This window comes from Microtus pennsylvanicus, chromosome 9 (assembly GCF_037038515.1).
Source record: "Microtus pennsylvanicus isolate mMicPen1 chromosome 9, mMicPen1.hap1, whole genome shotgun sequence".
Lineage (NCBI taxonomy): Eukaryota > Metazoa > Chordata > Mammalia > Rodentia > Cricetidae > Microtus > Microtus pennsylvanicus.
In genome coordinates, this window is record NC_134587.1 from 49,479,647 (window position 1) to 49,501,539 (window position 21,893).

The 21,893-nt window shown below is 52.0% G+C and overlaps 1 protein-coding gene across 2 annotated transcripts; it reads right to left on the minus strand.

Moving 5' to 3' along the window:
• Positions 1 to 1,990: 1,990 nt before the first annotated feature.
• Phf19 (PHD finger protein 19) lies at positions 1,991 to 21,257 on the minus strand. 2 transcript variants are annotated; one of them, XM_075985972.1, is made up of 15 exons: positions 21,079 to 21,175; positions 19,065 to 19,256; positions 18,603 to 18,684; positions 14,111 to 14,206; positions 13,642 to 13,742; positions 13,018 to 13,166; positions 11,375 to 11,470; positions 10,614 to 10,682; positions 10,413 to 10,533; positions 8,440 to 8,507; positions 7,830 to 7,991; positions 7,204 to 7,291; positions 6,417 to 6,502; positions 5,451 to 5,546; positions 1,991 to 4,268 (listed from the first exon to the last, which is right to left on the minus strand). In XM_075985972.1, the coding sequence occupies exons 1-15, from the start codon at positions 21,091 to 21,093 to the stop codon at positions 3,926 to 3,928; spliced, it is 1,764 nt and encodes a 587-aa protein (XP_075842087.1). In that variant the 5' UTR covers positions 21,094 to 21,175; the 3' UTR covers positions 1,991 to 3,925. The 2 variants fall into 2 exon arrangements, with proteins under 2 accessions (XP_075842087.1, XP_075842088.1); XM_075985973.1 differs by having other exon boundaries at positions 3,832 to 4,268; positions 19,065 to 19,259; positions 21,079 to 21,257.
• Positions 21,258 to 21,893: the final 636 nt, after the last annotated feature.

Consider the following 21,893-nt stretch of genomic DNA (forward strand, 5'->3'; position numbering starts at 1 on the left):
AGAGGCGTGTCTGAATCTTCTTGTTCTGTTACACAAGTCTGGGAATTATTTCCCACGCTGACATTTCAGTTTCAAGGGTTTAAATAAAAACTTTCTTTATAACAAATTTACTTTTAAATTTTGAAATAGGCAATATATATATATATATATATATATATATATATATATATATTTCTCTTGGATTTTCTTGAACTCTAAGAGAATGTGGCCTTCATTGGTTCATTTTCGGTGTTACATATACCATCACAAAAGCCTTTCTTGGTGACCTGTCTGCCACCGTGTACAGGAAATGGGAGAGAGGGACACTTGCTCCCCATCTTATCCTTGTAAGTTAGGCTTATTTGTTAGCATTTTGCTGATGAAATCTGAGGTCAGAGGGCATAAGCCACTTAAAGATTTATTTATTTATTGTGTACACAGCGTTAAGCCCCCTTGTATGCCTACAGGCCAGAAGAGGGCACCAGATCTCATTACAGATGGTTGTAAACCACCACGTGGTTACTGGGAATTGAACTCAGGACCTCCGGAAGATCAGGCAGTGCTCTTAACCTCTGAACCATCTCTCCAGCCGCCCCCCCCCCCGCCCAGTCTGATTCTAATCTAACATTCCTACTGTTTTTTATTCAGGGGCCAGTTTCTGAGAACCTACTGTAGCCACTGGCAAAGTTACTAGTCTTTAAGACATCTGTCTGTCTGACACTTGTCCATCTTTTGCGTTGTTTCTTCCTTACCATAGATCTGGAGGGTGTGACTCACTCCATGGATGAAGAGAGTAGAGTTTAGTGACGGGCCACTTTCCTACATTGTCCTCCCCAAACCAGGCTGTTGAAGACCAGTTGGGTCTCAGACTAGTGTGAATTCCCTGCTAGCAGTTCTTAGGATTCCCAGAATCTCTACAAAAGGCAACTGTGGACATGAGGAAAACATAACTATCTAAAATAACTAAATCTTACGAGGACACAAACACTGCTGCATTAAAAGATTTATCTGAGTGTGATGGCAGACCCAATAATCCCAGCCCTTGTGAGGCTAAGGCAGAACAACTTTGAGTTCAAGGCCAGCCTGGACCACAGGAGACCCCATCTCAAAACAAACAAACAACAAAACAAAGCCAAATCACCTTCACCAGGTAAAGAACAAAAGCAGGTGACTTCCAAGTGCTGAGTGGGAGAGCCTAGCCAGGACAGTTAAGGGAGCTGCCGCCGCCATCGCTCTAATCTATGGGCCTTGCTCTGAGCTGTTGCCACGGCAGTCAGTCTGCTACCATCACTGGGTTTTCCTTGCAAATTTTATATACAGTGTGTGCTTTATACAGACTCTGAGAGAGGTGTTCCAAGAGATAAAGTCTGGGAGCAAAAGGAGCACTTAAGGTGGTAATTCAGGCTGCTAATATACCCAAATGCTGTGGCATTAGAATGCTATTCAAATGATGTTCCCTGATCTTTACATTTAATCCCCAGGCTATAGTCTTTGTTTAATAGCACTAATAAAAAGGCTTGATATGCCTCAGCAAATTTCAGGTAAGCAATGAGGAAAGGAGTATGAAGGGTGAAGTATTTGATCTGGGGAATTTCTGAGAATTCCAGTTTACTCCTAAATTCATTCATTCATTCTTTTTCTTCCTTCTTTGTTTTGTTTTTCCTAGACAGGGCATCACTGTGTAACAGCCCTAGCTGTCCTGGAACTTGCTTTGTAGATCTGCCCACCTCTGCCTCCTGAGTGCTGGCATTAAAGGTGTGTGCCACTATGCCTGCTTTATTCCCAAATCCTAAGGGTAAATGTTTGCTGTTAGTAGAGGTAGAAAAAGAAAGTTCCACATTATCAAAGGGCAATAATGGTGGGAACACTGCTGAGAACATAGATGAGAATGTGGGGGTGGCTGGGTGGTCGACAGCTGGGCTCACCCCCAGCAGCCTAACCTCCAGGAAGCCAGGAGCAGCAGGCCAGGGCATACAGGCTTTCCAAGGACACACTTACACTGCAAACCAGACACGATTATAACTTTAATATAACAAATATTATTAAAAGCAGCAATTCAAAAACCAAAATCTTTTCAAAGGTGCACAGGGTTATACTGTCAGTTGACAGTAATGCAGCCATTATCTTGTGGGAGTAAAACGTTGGTGTTAGGAGTCAGGTGACCTGGTCAGGCCTTGTGCTATCACCCCCCTCCACCACCACCTTCCTGCTCCTCAGGCCCAGTAGGGAGGGGCAGCCTAGCTCTCCGTTTTCCCCACCAGCTAGGAAGGCAGATGTTGCAGGTTGGCGTGCTCACTGAAGCTAACAGGAGGCCACAAATCTGACCCCAGTTCCCACACTACCGCCAGCCTGGGAGTTGGCCTCACAACTCTCCTTCCACCTGGCCCCACTGGGGGACCTCAATGGCAGCAGCTGTGAGACTGAGAACTGGGACCAGCGCCCACCTGCTCATCCTTGCTTCAGACATGACAGGGAAGCAGAGGGAAACGAGTGGCTGTGCCCAGGTGAGAGGAGACGTCCCTTTGCAAGGCACTACAGTTGCTGAGGTTTAAGGCAAGGGCCATCTAACTTCTGAGACCCCCTGAATGCTCACAGGCAGGTATGGAGAGGTCAGGCCTACTCATGGAAACATCAGCCCCTGACATAGGACTAATGTCCCCACGCTGTTCATTTTCACCTTCCAGCTGGCAGCATGCAAAGCCCCGCCCCGCTGGAAGCCACCGCAGCAGTGAGGCTGGTCCCCATCTGCTGTCCCTGCCTCCCACCCCAAGGCACTTCTTCTTTCCAACCAAGTGAGTCAGTTTCTAATATCTCTGCAGGCAAACTAATGGCTCTTTGCCCACCTCCTAATTTTGGTTTCCCTCCAGATAGGGCTGTTTGTCCATTTTAAGGGTTCTATTTATACCATCAACGACAAAAGCTTCCTTTCTGAAGGGAAGGAACGATTCAGGCCCTTGAAAAACCCCAGCCTGTCTCCAAAGTGATTGTCAGTTCCAGGGCGAGGCAGGTGCTCTGCAGAAGAGGGGAGTCTTTTGTGCTTCTCTGTTGGGTCAAGTGTTTGGTTTTCACATTTAATTGCAGCATGTATCCTTGGAAGGGGCCAAGGACAGAAGCCAGGGTGCCAGGAGGGCGTGGGAATGTGACCGTGTGTCTGTACACACAGTGGTGTGGTGTGGGACCTTGTGATGAGTCTGAGATTCAGTCTGACCTGGCTTGGCTCCCCATCATTTCCTCTGAGATCTCAGTGTTTAAGAACACCTCTGTGCAGCAAGGCCAGGCTGTACTCCATGATGGCAGTGAAGGGTTATTGCTGGGGACAAGCTTCTGGGACCCTCAGAGCTGACTCATGTAGTCTCTCCTCTGAGCCTCCTTAAAGGACCCTGCTGCTGGCCTCTTCATCAGAGACCCAGTTCATCACCCCCAGGTTTTGGGTCCCAGGCACTCTGAACTTTCTCAGACACCCCTACCCTCCTGGTCTTAGGGGTATTGGTGAGAAAATGGGAGACCCTCGGGGTCCAGTGAGAACCCAGTGAAGGCAGTCCAGTGAGGGACAGATGCACACGTGCACATGGCCGCTGTGTGACCACACAAATACCCAAAATGGGTGAGGTAAAAAGATGGAGAGCTGGGGACAATAAAAAAACAGATTTAGGCCTCAGGATCAGGAGGGGTCACAGCCAGGGTATTTTGGAACCAGAGGAACCAATAAACAGTTTGAGGGGTGTGGAGTGTACAATGAGAAAGAGTCACTGGGGTCTTGGAGACACAGGCAATTGGTACAGCAGCACAGACTTTGGCCTGGCAGGCAGCAGGCAGGGCTACAGCCAGGCCCTTATGGCTCTGTCCTGCTTCCCTTCCACCACCCCAGCCTGGAGAAAACAGGGAGCCAATGGCTTCTCTGTCCCTCCTTTGGTTTCCAGGGATCTAGGCAGCCCCTGAGGGTTAGTCAGTAAGGGGTTGTCCCCTCCCATTCTAACAGGTACTGAACCTTGCCCTCAGGCGTGACCCTCCGAGCCAACACTTGATACTTCTCTCCACAGGCCAACCGTCCAGCTGCCCCAAAATAGTTGGTGATAGATGACTTGAGGTGGGACAAGGAGGAGTCATCTTCACTGATGCTTTCCAACGTGTGGCTGTCAATGCCTTCATCTGGCTGCTCAGGGCCCAGAGCTCCCTCTGCGCTACTGTCTGAGGGGCAGCGTCCATCCAGCTTGGCCGCCTTACGCTTTGCCCGCAGGGGCATGTACGCTTTGGCTGCCAGCTTCCTCTTGCGGCTGCCTACTGTCCATCTGTATCAGGAGGGGAGAGGGATGAGTTGGAGCAGTTATTAGATTCCTCACCCTGGGAGTCTCTTAGGTACCAAGCCAGACAGGCACTCTTAGGTACTGTGCCGGACTCTGGGCACGAATTATCTTGCTCAAACTACACAGTAGTTCTGTAATAGGGAAACTGAGGCTGCAGAGAAGAAATCAGCTGGGGAGGACAAAGGCCAGATTCAAACCCGGATATGTTCAACTTTGAAGCATATGTTCTTGGTATCTGGGAGGGTGGGTCACTGTTGTGTATACTTTTGAAGTCCCACAGTGCAGAGGCCTTGTTTAGCCACCTGGTTCTTTGTATGGGTTGGATGAGCTATACAGGGACGGGAACTGAAGGACCTTGTACCACACAGCAGGGGTGTGCGGACAACAGATATGCGAGACAAGCTGCACACTAAAGGATGCCAAGACATGTATGCCACGACCTGAAACACTAACGAGAAACCAAAGAAACGGGAAGACGAGGGGTGTGTAGCTCAGGGTTAGAGTATTTCCCTAGGGTGCACGAAGCTCGGCTTTGATCCTTAGAACCCAAATTAAAGTTCCAGAGGCACAGTCGAGGACGCCCAGGCAGCGACAGGTGAGAGTAGAGAACAGTTCCCATCTTTATAGACACTGCAGTCTTAAGTCTACCCCCACAAAATCTCTCCACACTCTAGAAGACAGAGGCGCCAGCGTGCAGAGGGGGCTGTGTCCAACAATAAGAGGGGCTATACCCTTAGTCACACTCCCCAGGGTCTTTTGCCTTCCCCTACAGTCTGCCCTCTACGTAGGCTTAAAATAAATGAATTTTCCTCTTAGAGACCCTGAAATACAAATAAGACAGCCAAGAACTGAGAGCAGGAGCTCTGCGGTCTGAGGCAGACACACAGAGGTCAAGAGGCTCTGAAAGAACTCTAATCAAGCAGTCCCAGAACTAGATTGCTTGACTAGAGGGCTCACACAGTCATGGCAGGCAAAGACTGTCCCAAGCAGAAGGTAACTTCAGCTTCCACCTTGGTAACTTGGAATAGAGGGTCCAGAGCAGACTCGGGCACAGAAGACCAGCCCCCTCCCCCACCTCTCTATCTCAAGACCTGGAAGTGCGGAATAAATCTTCATCCATCAGTGGGAGGTGGAGAAGCTGGGGACCGCTGTCCCGGCAGAGCTCACCTGGAGTCGTAGGAGAGGCTGGTGGAGGCAGAGCCCGAGGTGCTGGCGGCATCGGTGGAGTCCACATCTGAGAAGAAGGTCTGGCCTGAGCTGGCACTGAGAGGAAGAGAAGACACGCCTGCTGCTGGCTAGGCTCAGCAAGGCCTCCAGCCTGGCCCTCGGGCTCCCTGGGAGCCTCTCTGCCTTCTGTGGCTCTGATAGGCATCCTCCATCCAGCGGAGACCATCTTCTCCTCATCCTAGACCTGCCCTATCTTATTTTCCACCCGTTTAGTCTTTGAAGTTGGGAGTCAACAAAACTTGCCCTGACCAACCTTCCCTGGTGATGGACGCACTTGGTGACACAGTTCAAGAGCCACCAGGCACTTGTGCGAAGTTTCGCAGGTACAAAGTGCGTGAGGAGGCTGGGGGCTAAGGAATTTAGCTAACACTGCACAGTTAGAACTGATACACATGGACCAGAGTTCCCGGCTCACTCTAAATGCCCCCATTCCTGCTCTATGGCCTCAGTGGTCCTCAGTGATTTTAGGAACAGAGAGGTAAAAGATGAAGAAGTCCTTGCCCTTGAATCACCCAAATAGGGGTGCTATGAGCTCTAAGCAGGCTTCTAGCACAGTCCGGGAGGGCCAGTGAGGACTTCCTGAGGAAGAGATATCCTGATTTTGGGGATGGGGGAGGGCAGAGGCCTTAATGTAACCACAGTGAGAAGGTAGCCATAGACTGTCCGTCTGAGGTGTGAGGCAGGAGAAGGGGGGAGAGAGGTGGGGCACCTGGACCACTGCTTTGGAGGGCAGAGAGTGCTATGCTGCAAGCTGTGTACCATAGAGTCTCAGGCAGCCCTGTGCATCCTGGATCTTCTAGCTGAAGTTTCAGAAGGCCCGGGAAGAGAGTGTCTACACCCTCAGGATGTGTGCCTTCTTCTTGCTGGGGAGTGGAGCCCCGCCTTCAGCTCTAGAGTATCAGGTACCTTTTTAAACTCTGAATTTCATCCAGAGTGAAGTCGAATATACTGGCCAGGTGGTGGTTGGTGCTCCAGGCAGAAGTGAAGTCACTCTGTAAACATAAAAGAGATAGGATCAGTCACAGGACAATAGACCCCCCCCCCCCAGCAGCCTTATTTCCAGCTGAGAGGTATATGGGATGCGAAGGCTGCTGATCCCTTGGGTAAAGCCCGCCACTTCTTCCTGACTGTAATCTGTGACCAGAGAGCCAAGCCACCCTGTATTCTAGTCCTAACCTCCTCTACAGCCATCTGTCTGACTTCCATTCGCCTCTCTGGGTCTCAGTTGCTTCCACTGCCAAGCTCAGAGCCGGCCTTACTCAGAGCTCACAGGAAGCACCGTTAGGACTCAAGGCTGTGGTGAAAGTGTACTGCAAACTGTAAAGTGCTGGAGAGCCGAGGCATGGTTAACACTTCCGCCCACAAGGGAAGTTTCAGTGAGGATAATCAAACAAGAAAATGTGCTGAGATGGTTCTAGGCTGGGCTCAGCCACTGCCTCGAAGTGGAGTCTAGAAAGCTGCTGCCCCCAAACAGCCCTGTTTTGTCCAAACTGGGACCAGGATATTGTCTCCCCGCGCCCCACCCGTGCTCTCAGGAGAACCTGGGGTAGATGAGGCAGTCGTGGTCTTAGGGTGCCTGTCTCTTCCCTGTTTCTCTGTAACTGAAAGTGGACAGTTTTGGGTACAGTACAGGACCCCCTAGTGTATGCTGTCCCTGCACGTGGAACTGGAGAATAAGAAATCAGGAACTAACACTGGGAATAGCATCTTCCAGCAAAAACTTTGATCTTTTTCTTCTATAAACTCGCCTTTTCTGCTGCTGGGATTCATGAGGCAACAAACTGTGGAGACAGAAAAGGGAGAGGGTGGCCTTGTCAGAGCTGGAGGGCCAAGGAGGGGCTCACTGTGAGAAGCCTCAGGAATTCTGGGGGCAGTGGCCAGTATGGGGTCAGGAGGGTTTGGACAGGGCAGAGTGAACCTGGGAGCCGCCCCAGGGGCAGTGAATGTGGAGTGGCTTTAGAAAGTGAAAAAGAAAAGGTCCTTGCCCTTGTGCCCCTAGAGAGGAGGCTGTGCCCACCCAGGAGAATGAGGGCATATCACACTCTGTGAACCTTCTCTGCCCAGCCCTAATGCAGCAGGGCTGGGTCCCAGGATGAGGCTTCCCTGGAGCTAGGAAAAGAGGAGTCTGTGAGCTTCTCACTAGCTCTCCCAGAGTGCCTAGAGCTGGACCCTGCTGGGACTAGGGTCCCCAGGCTTACAGTGGGGCCACCATACCACCTGGGCCCATTGCATAGCCTTCTCCCACCTGCAGGAGGGAGCTGGGAGCTTGGACAGACAACCCACGCTGGCTGTAGCCACAGCCCCTTCACCAGCACTGACCCGGGCTTGCTCTTTCCTCTCTTACGAAGCAGCTCAGAGGCCCCTCCCTCACTTGGCATCAGCCCCCTGTCGGGAAGCAGCTTTCCCGGAGGGGTGGGTGGGACGCGGATGCGCAGGCGGAAGATGCATTTTTTCTTCTTGATCTCCTTGCCACACAGGAACCTGGGGTGGGCAGGAAAGGGGTCCGGGCTGTCAGAGTGGAGCAGGTGACCAGCAAGGCCGACGACCTCCCTGCCCACAGAATGAATCCAGCCCCCAGCCAGGAATGTGGTCAAGTGCCTCCCTGCATATATTCTGGTTGAAGAACAAAATGCATGAAGCCGGGAAACAAGAGGCAGAGGGAATGACGGGAACAAAGTGCAGGATTCACCAGATGTGGTGGCACGCCCTTGTGAACTCAGCACTTAGGAGGCTGAGCAGGAGGAGCAAGAGTTTGGGCCTGGGCCAGAGAGAGACCCAGTCTCAAAAAGCAACCAGCCAACCAATGGGTAGGAGGGAGAGTGGGAGGAGGAGGAGCCAGGCAGGGAGCAGAGGCTTCACGGTAGGGGGAGCCTTCAGACTGAGACCCCACCTGTGAGTCCCGCAGCTCACCCCGCCTCCCTGCACTCACCGGCTTTTGTAACTGTTGAGAGCGTTGAGGAGTTGAGGTCCTCGATCTGTCACAGGGGTGCTGGTGAGCTAAGGGAAGCAGGCCGGCAGGCCAGTTAGCCATACACACGCATCAGAGGAGGCACTAGCCTGACCCCCACCCCGCCCACCGCTGCCATCGGATGCCTCATCCTCCAGGTGAGAGCCATTAGCTCAGTCTTTTTACCTCTCTGAGCTCTTTTGCCCGCCTGTACCACAGAGAAAAACTCCTGGCCCCAGGGCTTCAGGAACTTTACAGGGCTGTGGCTGCAGTCTGGTGGGAGCCTGTTTGCCTAACATGCACAAGGCCCTGGGTTCATTCCCCAGTGCTGCTTTAAAATGGCTGCACTCTAGACCAGTAATGCCACCCTATGGGAGCTATGACACAGATAAAGTATGGGACACGGATGAAATTTCACACACAAAAGTGCCCAACCAGAGAGTACATTAAGTGCAACTATTTAAAAGGTTATGAAAACATCAATAATCTGGAACCACATAAAAGAGATGATCTAAAATAGCATATACTGTTTCATGGGAACCATAAAAATGTTAAGGAGCAGGATATACCCATGCTTTAATTCTACGTATTCCTCCTGAGTAGTGAAAATACGGATCCTTTCAAAGTATACTTCTGTTTTGATAATTTAAATTTTCCTTTCTTTTAGAAACATATATTGTTTTTAAAAACATATTAATTTTTATTTTATGAGTGTTTACCTGCATGTGTGTATGTGTACCGTGTATGTAGTGCTCGTGGAGGTCAGAGGAGGGTGCTGGGTCCCTGGAACTGCAGCTACAGACAGTTGTGAGCTGGCATGTGAAGAGAATGGAACTGGGTCTCGCACTGGCAGCGTAAGTGCTCTTAGCTGCTGAGTCATCTTCTAGTGCCTATGCATGATTTCTATAAGCCAGGAAAGTCATGAAAAAAATACCACCTCTAGGGGCTAGAGAGGTGGCTCAGGGGTCACTATCTTGTAGAGGACCTGGGCTTTGATTTCCACCACCAGTACGGTAGTTAAGATCCATTCATAACTCCACTTGCAGGGGACCAACCACCTCCTTATGGCATCTGTGGTCACCAGGCACGCGTGTGGTGCACAAACGTACATGTGAGCAAAACACTCACTCACATTAAATAAATCTAAAAAAATGCTGACTCTAACCTTCAAGGCTTTCTGTGTCTTATAGCTTACCAAACACTATAAATGGAGACATTATATACAACTGCATGCTATACGTAAGAATTAACTATTTTTTTCAGTTTACACTTTAGTGTGTGTGTGTGTGTATAGCATGTACATGCCATGACACATTTGTGGAGGTCAGAAGACAACTTTGGGCATGGGTCAATTCTCTCCTTCCACTACGTGGGTCCTGAAGATTGAATTCAAGCTTGGCAGTGGGTACCCTTATCTGCTGAGCCATCTCAAAGACCCTTGCTTGTTTTGTACAACCCTGCCTCATCAAAGAAGTTTTGGGTACCGAGTGAGAGACATCTCATTCTGCAGTAGTAAAGAGGACTCCGAGAAGTCGTTAGGGCAGAGGTCTACATAGCCCCGCAGAGGTGGCTAGGTCTCCCCAGCTCTGCCAGGGTCCAAGTCTGTTATTTAAGGGCACTAAGGGCCCTGGAAACACAACACAGAACCAGATCAGCAGAAGACAAACACACTGGACTTTCCAACCTAGCCAGGAAATCTTGTGCGGGCCAAATACCGTAGCGGAGAGTCCCGCTCCAGCTTCACTTGGTGCAGTGACTCAGCTCCCCAAGCTGAGTCAGTGAAGCCCCAGAAGACCACTGCTCAAACTGGAGACCAAAGCCCCTTCCCCAGCACAGGCTAGGAAGCTCTGACTCAAGGAACTGCAGCGTAAGGGTGAGAGTCAGATATCTGTATATATACTACCCTGCCCTGCAGGGTCCCCAGCAGGTATCTCTGGCACTGAGGCCTCACATACCTTGCCAAGCTGCAGGAGCTCCCAGTGTTGGTTAACAAAAGCCAGAATCTCCTCGAAGTCAAAGTACTTCTTCTTGCTCTGTACTCCCAGGTTGTAGAGGGCCAGGTGAACTATGTCCACCCTGGGCAGGAAGGCAAGGGCCAAGTGAGGGCAGGGCAGAGGGAAAGGGAGGAGCTGGTGGGGACAGTCCCATCCTCTCACCATCGCAGGGGCAGTCTCTCGATATACTCCGGGCCTTGGTTACACACGGAGCAGAAGAACAGGTAGAACCTGGGGGTAGGCGAGAAGGGGCTGTGGTGGGAAGGCACCTGACCCTCAGCCTCGGCCACCCCCTCACTCCCACCTGCTTCCTCACGGTTGGCATCCACTCCTGGGCTGTCAGCCTCTGAGTGGTATAGGGAAGAGGGACCAAGGAATATGTCGCTATCCCTGACCCCTCTCCGAATATTGCTGCCTTAGCATTAAGCTTTATTCATAGAGAGGTTGGGCTGTAGTGGTCACCATTGTCTCTTCTGACACACACGCACACATGCTCACACACACACACACACACACACACACACACACACACACACGCTAACCACCAGCCAAGACTTAAAAATGCATAATATTTGATTTCGTATATAATGCCTCCCATTAGAAGCCACCCATTTCCCTCATGGCTTCTATGGTAACATGGTAAGGCTAAGGTAGAGACTCTCTGTCCTGAGACATCTGTAGAGACTGGAGCTTAGTGAAGGCAGGAATTTGCTTAGGGTTCTGCACACATCAGTGGAAGCTAGGAATGTAGCCGAGCGTGTTCCTTTATCATCTCTCGGCCTAGCATAGCTAGTGTCTCTTTTATCTTGAGCTGTCTCCTGTAGACAGCATAGGCTACGACAGACCTCCTTTGTAGGGTCTGGCAGATGATCTGAGAAGATTGCTGTGGTCACCCCTGTCCGCTATGCCCAGTCAGCACCTACCGGTCTCCAAACATCATAGGCTCATTAAGGCACTGTGTGCAAGCTTCATGGAACCACTGCCTGCAGCGGCGACACTGTAGCATCCTCAGGTACCACCTGCAGACACAGAAGGGCTGGGTCAACCCTATCATGGCCAGGCTTCCCCCCCACAGAGACGGGGAAGAGGACCATTGCGCACAGGGACCAAGCACCGTGAAGCCAGAGCTATGTCACCTCATTGGGATCTTGCATCTAGTAAAAGAAAAATGCACCATTGGCGCTGGCCTCGATGTACACAGGGTTAACACGCACATTCCCTGCTTGGTTTCAGATCTGGCTTAGTTTTCAGAGGAGACTTTTGGAAGTGCATTTATTTATTTTTAAACAACTGCCGTATTAAACATTGGGAAGCACCGACTTATTAATGTTATATAGGTTTCCGTACACTGTTTTTCATCTGTCATTCATTAGGTCTTCCAGGATACTGGGAAGCTCGTGGGTAATTAAGGTAACTAAGCCCATCTGAGAGATGAAGCAGTTCAAACGGAGTAGTTATAATCTCTAGACAATTAGAGCTGGCCCTCAGACTCAGGGCAGGGGAAGCGGGCAGTCAGCCTTCCACAGAGGGTAGAGACCCTGCCTCTATTGTAGATAGCCCAAAGGAGCAAATTCAATTGTCCATGGATGCTCAGGTGGACAAGCAAGACCAGATCCTGCCCACAGCAGGCAAGACTGTCCTCCATGACTCCAGCACAGACCCTGCCCTGCCGGAGGTCTCCAGGAAGCCAGGGCACCCACCTGTTTCCCTGACCTCTACTTCCTGGCAGCACTGCCACCAGCAGCAGCAACAGAGTATCAATTCCCAACTCCTGTGAGTCTTAGTGTTACCTCTGCTCACAAGCGCACAAGAAAAAACTAATAAATGAACCGAGAATCAGGGAGGCAGAGCTGGCTAGGTGCTGTGCGGGTTATGGACATCTCTGTCAGGCCTAGGCCCTTAGGTGGCTCCAAGAAAATCACTCTGCCTTCTACTCTCCACTACCCTCTGGATAGGTTCTCACTCGGAGTTTACTTTCAGGGACCACCCCTTAAGGCTCCTTGACTCATACCTGCCTTTTCGCTGCCATCCGACCTGCCGGACCCACCCCTAGAAGCCTGGTCCCCATCGACCACTCTAGGTCTCCCTCCCAAATCCCCACCCCTGCAGAGTGACACGGTCAACATTAGAATCTGCTCTCCCTAAAAATGACAGATATCTGCCCCTCCAGTTCCCGTCTCCATGGCCTGACATTAGACCCCGCCCTCGCGACTATCACTCCAGGCCCGTCTCCCCAAGACCTGGCTCCAGTGCTGGCACTCTGGGTCCGCCCCTTCAAGATCCACCTCCACAGCCTGATACTGAGGCCGTCACTCTGGGTCCACCCCTTTAGGTCCCGCCTTCACAGCCTGACGCTCAGACCCCGCCTCCTAGCTGTCATGTCACTCTAGGACCCGCCCCACAGCTGTCAATCCAGACCCGCCCTCCAGATACTCAGTTCCCACCCCCGAACTGTCACTCAGGCCCCGCCCAGTGAGGTTGGGCTCTTGTGTCCGGCTGTCACTCACGGGCCTGTCAGCCCACCCGGAGCCCGGGTCTCCCGCAGTGCTCCGCCCTGCCTCCTTACTCTCCAGGCCCGCCGCAGTAGCAGTAGCATTGCTGCTGGTTGGTGCGATGGGGCGAGTCCCACTCGAGCTCCTCGGGCTGGTAGGACAACACCATCTTCACCGCCTGCAGCGTCCGGGCGATGGCGCCTTTCTTCAGCGCACCTCCTTTCTGGGGAAAAACAGGGCCCAGATCACCAACTACTCGTGTTAGCACACAGCTATCAGGAGAAAAACTGCCAGGGTTGGGGAGACCCAGGCATTTTATGAGCGTCAGAAAAGCAAGGAGCTTTTTCTCACCAATCCTAAATCCATCCTGTCTCCTTCAAAGATATTAATAGCATTAGTAGCATAGTAAGCACAACGCAGACAATAATTAACCACGCATAAGGGCCATGCAAATAGTGTCGTCCTTTAGCAAACCACCCTTTATTGGGTGCCCATTTTATGGTTGGGGAAGCTGAGGTTTAGAGAGGCTCCGAAAACTGGCCTAGGACAGAGAGCTAGAAGATGGCAGAGCATACTGAGTCTCTAAGGCCCAAGTGATGAGTCAGTGATGGGTGCTGGGGCCTGAGTCTGCGAGGCTCTGGTCTGCCCAGTAGGCAGGGAGGTACAAAGGCAGGGGCTGGGGAAAGGGGAGTGCTCACCCTCACAGCCAGGGCAAAGATGCAGCGTCGGCAGAACCATGGAGTGAGGAGGGGCCGGTTGGCACTGCCTGCAACCGGGATGTGGCACTGCTGGTGGTAACCTAGGGCAAAGGAGGGGATGGTGAGTACTCGGGCCCAAGGCTAGTTGGCCAAGGGCAGGGAGGCTAGCTATGGCAAGCCCTAGGGAGCGCTGCCTGCCAGCTTCCTGGCTACTGGCTGGTGGTACCCAACCAGGAGCCACGCTGGTACCCAACGAGGGACTAAAAGACAGTATTGGCCACTTATAGAGGAACCAAGGATGGGCTTCAGTGCCTCCCCAAACTGGATCTCTCATTGCTCTTTCTCAGCTTTCCCCAAGGCAGGGATACCTGTCTCAGGGACAGAGGAGAAACAGGAAGGCAGATGGGACCTCAGCAAGTGAGTGGGGGATGGACCCACTAGTCATGGCCTTCCCTGTTCGCCCACTCACCCAGGCCACACTTCCCACAGATGAGGATCTCATTCATTGGCCCTGATGTCTTCCCCAGGCAGATGTCACACTTGGGCTCCTCTCCTGGAACACCGGCTGAAAAAGAAGTCCTCTCAACTCGGCTCCAGCTCACATGACCAAGAAAAAGTCAAAATCCCAGACTGGGAGGTAATCTGTACTTGGAACTGGCAGAGCTCACAGGCCTCCTACTAGGAAACCTAATTCTGTTGTTTAGCTAAGTTGTCACAGCGTTGAACTGCCTTCTAAATACACATTTACACATAGACAATTACTATTCTAAATATACGTTATACTCAGACAGTTACAGAGAGGTGTCTGTTTCCTGTGAACTGCCGAGAAACAGCTGTACAAGATGCTGAGAAAAGTTACTGTTGAGGGCTCAGCTCTAAGAAGACATCTATACCATACCGTTCAAGGCTCATGAAACACTGGAAGGGGGCCCAGAAAATAACATAAGACAGCTGGAAGCTCTGTGAACTGCTGTTCTTTGAGCATGACATGGCCACTGCAATTGTGACCTCTTTTTTGTTTGTTTGTTAGGTTTTTTGGTTTTGCTTTTTGGAGACAAGGTTTCTCTGTGTAGCCCTGGCTTCCTGGAACTCACTATGTAGACCAGGCTGGCCTCAAGCTCACAGAGATTTGCCTGCCCCTGCCTCCCAAGTGCTGGGATCAAAGGTGTGCGCCACCACCGCCTGGTGCAATCATGAACTCTTAACAGTTGCAAATGACTACACTGGGTCTGCCTGAGAATGGGGCCATCAACGCCAGATACTAACAGCCTGCGAAAGAGGGAGAGGTGGAGAGCAGGGAAGGTTGAAGAGAGAGTAACAGGATTGCATACTGCACGGGCCCGAAACTGTCAAGGACTTTCGTTATGAAAGCAATAATAATAACCACAGCGCAGGAGGTGAACTCCGGCTGTGCACTGGTCTTCCCAACAGGCCCCCAAAGCTGCCTCACCGAACCTTCATAGCCTTTCAGAGGTGTCTGGTAACACGTTCCAAAGATGGAGAAACTGAGGCTCAAGAAGTTAAGGTCCTTGCTTAGATATCAAGTGGGAGAGTGGGATTCAAACCCACAGCGATCTCACCGCTAATCCTTTGCTCTTTTGATCACGTCTGGCTCCCTCTCTTACCTACTCTGACTTGTTCTGCTAGACATTTTTTATGTTAAAACACTTATTACAGGATAATAATGCAATGCTCCCATCAACTGTGAACTCACAGAAAACCCTGTTTCAACTATATTCTCTCCCACATCTATCTCCACTTGTTATTTCAAGTCAAGACCCAGACATCCATTCATTTTTCTATAACTACTTCAGATCGGAGCTCCCTCTAAACACACTCATAACCTTTATTAACAGTACCTGGAGTCACTTTTATTTCCAAATGCCTGATTAAAATGTCATTACAATTTTATGTTTTGAATCAAAGTCCAGATAGAGTACCCAAGTTAATGTCTTTGTTTTAGTTTATTTTGGAGCTGGGTTCTGACCCAGGGCCTGTGCTTGCTAGGCATGCCCTCTGCCCCCGAAGCAGAGTCACAGAATGGCTTTTCATTTACTGGCTCGTCCTCAATCTTTTTTTCACATTTGTCTTTTTTTTTGTTAAAGAATAAATATATTTTTATATCTGAAGTACTTGCGTAGTTATGTTAAATGTATTTCTTCCTTTTGAGGTGTGCAGTGGTGCCAGGCATAAAATCTAAGACTGCACACATTCTAGGCAAACCAGAGCCACTTCATCCACTGCCCACAAACACAACTTTTCAGTGTCTATACACACATACAGCTTCATGTGTGGGCAGGTGCACATTGTGCAGCCCACACTGCTCAGGGGCTAAGACAAGTTTCTCTGTGTAACCCTGGATGTTCTGGAAGTAGCCCTGAAGACCAGGCTGGCCTCGAACTCAGAGACTCGCCTGCCTCTGCAACCTGAGTGCTGGGATTAAAGGTGTGCACCACCACCACTGCCTCATTTTGTCTTTTTGAGATGGGGTGTCTCACTGAGATCTAGGGATCACTCAATAGGCTGACTGGCTAGTGAGCTCCAAGTATCTGCCTGTCTTTATGGAATTACAAGTGTGAACCACCATGCCAGCTTTCCCAGTATGGGTTTTGTCTGCATGCATGTGTGTGTGGCCTTGTGGGCCTGGTGCCTGTGGACCGGTGCTGGTGGTGGTCAGAAGAGGGTGTTGGATCACCCAGAACTGCCCTCACAGATGTTTGTGAGCCACCACGTGGGTCCTCTGGAAGAGTCGCCAGTGCTCTTAATCTCTGAATTATCACTCCAGTCTCATGTCCATTTTCTTATGTGGGCTCTAGGGACCAAATCTGGGTGCTTGTGCTAGCAAGATAAGATTTTACTGACTGACCCACCTTCCCACACTCTCCTTAAATATGTCAGAAGAAGATTTTTTATTTTATTTTATTTTATTTTATTTTATTTTAGCGCAAGAGGATTATTGGAGGAGGTGCAGGGAGACAGTGAGAGAGCAGAAGGTGCATTGGGGTGGGGACATGAGGGATGCGGGCAGACAGACGGAACAGAGAAGAGGCAAGAAACAAAAAGGACAAGAGAAGCAAGAGAGAAAGGAAGAGGTAAGAGAGGAGCAAGAGGCAAGAAGTGAAAATGACTTTTAATTTCTAGTTATGGGTATATGTGTGTCTGTGTGTGGGTGTGTGGACGTGAGTGCAGGTGCCGTAGGAGGGCAGAAGACATTAGATCCCTTGAGATGGAGTTACAGGTGGTTGTGAACCATCAGCTGTGGGTGTTGGGAACCAAGCTCAAGTTCTGCAGGAGCAGCACCCACTCCTAACGCTACGCCATCTTTCCAGCCTTTAAATGCATTTTGATGTGTTGCTTCTGTTTTGTTACTCCAGAAGGCTGCAACGTTTTGTTTTTTAACGGTTTTGAGAAAAAGTCTTGCTATGTGGCTCAGGCTGGTCTTGAACTTCTGCCTCCTCCTTAGGATGAAAGTTTTGTAAAGGCAGAAATGGTACTGTTATACCTCTGTGCCCTAAGTGCCCCGCATGGTATATGGCAGGCAGTAGATGTTCAAGATGGATCTGCTGACCTTGCCTTGTTCTACACCCAAGGATGGTGGTACCCACATGGAGTCAGCCTCCCGTTGCTTTATAAAGGGATGCATCATAACCGTGTCATGCCCAGCCTGGAGCACTCATTTCAGGGGATGCCAAGAGGTCACCGGTGTGTGGCTAGATATGGTCAGACTGTTCCTGGCTATACACCTGCTGTGCCCCTCCCCCATGCCTGGTGCCCAGTGGGGCACAGTGAGATGCTTCCCAAGCCCTGTGAAATGGAAATATCTTTCTTCTGCTGTTGGAGTTTTATGCTTTTCCTAGAAGTATAAGCAGCAGGGGATGCTCATAGCTTTGGATCCACAGAAAACAGATTAAGGTGAAAAGGACCACAGGGAAGTACCATTCTCCCCTGGCCATAGATTTTTGATGAAAAAATCTCTTTTGTTTTTAGCCCTACTATGTGTGGCCCATTTGGTCAGCCTCTTGACTCACCCTCGCAGTAGCAGATTCTTAGAAACTGCCCCCCTCCAGCGCAGTGGCCCTGAGCTGAGCAAGCTACACGATCATCTCATCTGCCAACTGTCCGGTGAAGCCTGGACTTCCACTGTCTCTTCCTTTCAGTTGAAGAAATGGGGACTCAGAAAAGGGACGTCACGGCTCAAGGCTGTGTAGCCAGTAGGAGACAGATCTGGACCATGGTCCAGGAGCTGTCTGACACTAGAACCTGCCTCTGTTCTGTTAAGGATGTGTGATATTTAATAGGGTTCTTCTCTCATGCCAGTTGTCATAGTTAGTGAATGGAGTTCCATGATAAAAATCCATGGGTGTTGTGACTAGTGACTACACAAATCTGTGCTGCAGAGCCTGAACGATCCCCACTGGCTTTGTCTGTAACAGTGTCAGCTGTCTGAAGGCCGGTGGTACCCAGCCCAGCTCTCCTTCATCCTAAAAGCTGACCCAGCTCCATCCAGGCAAGGCCATTTCACGCTCTCCTGGCTCTGCCTCACCCCCACCTCCTTGCCTAGGGGTAGAGATTTAAAGATTCCCCACCAATTTCTTCACATGCAGATAAGGAACACAGTTCACTTCTATAGCTGAAGCCCTGTCCTCTGGTCTCCTCCTCCTCCCTAGTCCTAGAGGAGCAGACCCCAAACATTCAGGAAGGACACAAACTGCAGGCCTGAGACCAAGTCCTAGCACTCTTGGCTCTAGTCCTTGCCTGAGCCCCTCCCCCATCTGCCCTGCCTCCCTCATGAAGTGTGAGCATTCAGGCAGGGGCTCAGTGTCACACGGCAGAAATCCCATCTTCATCCCTGGTGGACCCAAGGCTGGGCTACATGGGCTGGCACAGGTGCCAGGAAAAAGGGTGAAGGCAGAGAAGAAAGAGTGGACACAGGGGGAGGCCCAGGGACCTCGGACACTCACCGTGCTGTATGTCCTTCCACAGGACCCAGTATTTGGAATTATCTTCAAAAGTTACAAGGCAGCTTTGCTTAGGACTGCTGACCTGAGACAGGAGAGGGGCGGCATGAAGGAAACAGCAGGGAGGGGCGGGTCTTCCTCCAAATCCTGTGCTTTGTGCTTCTGAAGACAGGTAGGTCAGGAGAGACGGGCACTGTTCTCGCCACCTTGGAGTAGGGCCACCAGGGCCAGGGGGACAGTTGTATGGGCATGTTTTCAAGAGCAGGACAGGCTAGTGTGTCACTCATGGCCTCCTAGTCTGGTGGTTTGCTTAAGTTCTCTAGAAAACCTGCTGGGACACGCTGGCTCCTGAGGACGGAACCTGTGAAGCCAGGCTCTGGTTCCTTCCACTTTCAGCTTCTAGGAATGAGGGACAAGGAATGGACAGAATGGCCCTGACCTGGGCCTGCGGCAGGGAAGACTCACCCTCTTGATCTTGCCGAGGTAGTACAGCCCGTCCGTCCACCGACACAGCACATACTGTCCCTCTGTCAGTTTGGACATCAAGTCTTTGAAGTTCTTTTTGGTTTTAGACAGGGTCCCCTTGTTAGGGAGGTGACTGGTGGCACCATACGCTTCTCGAGTCCCTGATTCCAGAGCTTGAGTCTCCATCAGTTTCTGCTGACACCGGGAGAGAAAGAGGCGGAGGCCTTGTCCTGTATGCAAACCTCTGGGCTCAGCTCTGAGGGAGCAAGTACTTACGACTTCAAGTCTCCCCTGAATGTGTTCAGAGAAAAGCCCACCTAGCAGTGAAAACTTTTGGGGTAGCTTGGGAACAGGTGTGGCAAAGCCTTCTGTAAACACCACCCCCGTCTCTGTTCTCAGCTATTTGATGATTTCATGGACATTTAAACTTGCCCATGCTTTCGTCCACATGCACAGTGGCCATACCAGTCCAACACATCAGAAGACTTCTCCAGCCAGCGGGCTGCCACAACAGCTTCTGGTACAGTGGCCTGAGCATCCCTGCCAAGTGTCCTGCCCTCTCTCCCAGCATGCCCTGCTTTCAGTTCTGCCCTCATCTTTTTCCATCAATTAATTCACCTTTTCCAAGCCTATTTCTTGAGCCCGTTGCTTCATACTGCCTGGCACCTGGAGTGAGGAGTCCCCAGGTCACCCTGGCTTCCCCAACCTGAATCTTTCAGAAAACTTATGGTTCCTCAAACCTTAACTGGTGTTCAGCCTTATTGCCTTCTCCCCTCTGTGGGCTCACCTGGCACCATACCCCACCATACACACTCTCTTCGGGTCAAACTCGGCTTCCCTATGTTGCAGTGTGTGGGGTCGGTGGGGGCCGTCCTGCTCTGGTTCCCTCTCTCTGCCTAGGTGCTGGGCACCTGGTGCCCGGCCTGCTGACAGAAAGACAGCTTTGGGTGTGTTTTCATGTGAGTGCCTCTTCAGAGACTGCAATGACACTGTGTGGCAATGTGCCAGTCCGTCTGTGAGACTAAGTACACGTGTGCGCATGAGGGGCTCTGGGGCAATGGAGTCAGGGTGTTAGCTGTCCAGATAGCGGGTGTCTACCTCCTTTTGCTATCTCCTTCCTGTCTTTTACTCCTGGGCAGAGGCACAAGCACCAGGTAGGGACTGTAGTCAGAAATCTTGCCCTCTTCCTTGGCACTTGGCTCTTAGGGCGCTGGGAGGTCCCTACTTGCTCTGGCTGGAGCGGGACCGGCCTCGGCAGGTTCACAAACTGACATTTCCTCCCCCGCTGAGCTTTTGGGGGCAGGCCGGGTCGCTGCGCCCCCGAGGCCGGGCTGGGCCCCCGGGTAGCGGCCCCCCCACCCCGCCTTCATCCTCCTGGAGCGGGCCCCCGCGGGCTGTGATTGGCTGATTCAAACCCATCGCCACAGAAATGCTTGTTTGCGGGTTCCCGTCGGCGTCCAGTTCAAATCCGCGGCACTGGGCGCGCGGGGCCGGGCGGGGGCAGGAAGCGCGGATGATTCATGCGCCGAGGCCGCTCTGGGGCGGCCGTTGGCTTTTTAAAAGGGTGTTCTGAGGGTGGGGGGAGGACAGCTTGCAGCAGTGTCCCCTTCGGCTCCAGGCACTCCTTTCCTCAGTTGTTCCAACTGCAAACTTTCCCCTCTCCCAGTCCGTCCATAGCCTGACTTTGGACGTGAGCAAAATCCCAAATGCCCTCCTATCCTTCCCTCCACAGCTTCGTGTGGAAAAGAAAAGACGCGCGGCCACAAACGGAGACCTGTCACCCACACCCTGCGGTGGGCTGGGGATGTGGCTGGGATTCCCGCTGCCCTGAGGGTACCGCTCGGTTTCCATCTCCGTCCCCATCCCACAAGCGCGCAGCTCCACAGGACTCCACCCCCGCCCGGGGATTGAAGGACTCAACCTAGTACCGAGAGGTTTCTAGAAGAGGGGTAGTGTGCAAGGATTGAAGCGTGAAACGCGGAGTCTCCCGGGGCGCCCACGGCGCGGCACTTACCGCGAGGCAGCGCATTCGCCGGTCCCACTTGGAGTCTGGCCACCAGGCACATCGGCGGCGGTGGTGCGCTCGGCCCGCGGCTGCCCGGCCGAGTGTCCGCCCGTGGGGCCGGGGTAGGGGTCTCGGCGGGGGCGGGGCGGGGCGGGGGCGCCGCAGGGAGGAGGGGACGCAGAGAGGGAGGGGCCGGTGAGCTCAGGAAGGGGCCCCCAGGGCGCGGGGCGCCATCTTTTTCGCGTTTTCCCGCGAATTATTGACGTCCCCGCTTATGTAATTAGCAGGGGCCGCACCGGCTTCGCCATTGGAGCCCGTGGCCGGCGGGGCCCCGCAGCGCCTCCCGGGGCCGCCCCCGCGCAGCGAGCCGAGCTGGCACACGCGGAAACTCAGCTGCACAGAACCACGGCTGGGCAGGCGTGCGCACACCACACGCACAGAGTTACACCCAGACCCTGGATGACCCGGGTAGGTCGCCCAGCACCTTGATCTTACAGCACCAATATCCCACTCCACCTCCGGGAGACCAGGGCAAGCCTCAGAGAACCAGACACACTCAAAATGACACTGTCCCGTCAGCATAGGCTCCCGCGGAACCACGTGTAAGGCACATAAGTCAGCAAGGATAGAGCGCCGACACAGTAACCACAAGACCCACGCGGGCATGCCACCCACGCACTGCAGAGATACAATGCAAAAGAGGCAATCACATACACCACGTGCACAAACACAGCACGTAGGACAGATCTTATCGATAGTCTCGACAAGACAGAGTGTTCCCATCCAGACTCACTCTTGGCGCCAGGGTTGGAGAGAGTGCTGGC

Excerpts from the sequence above, each read along its gene's own strand:
- Phf19 (XM_075985973.1), bottom strand. Across the intron at positions 7,992-8,439 it reads CTCAACAGTTACAAAAGCCG|GTTCCTGTGTGGCAAGGAGA; the intron begins GTGAGTGCAGGG and ends TGCCCACCCCAG. Across the intron at positions 5,547-6,416 it reads GAAATTCAGAGTTTAAAAAG|TGCCAGCTCAGGCCAGACCT; the intron begins GTACCTGATACT and ends TCTTCCTCTCAG.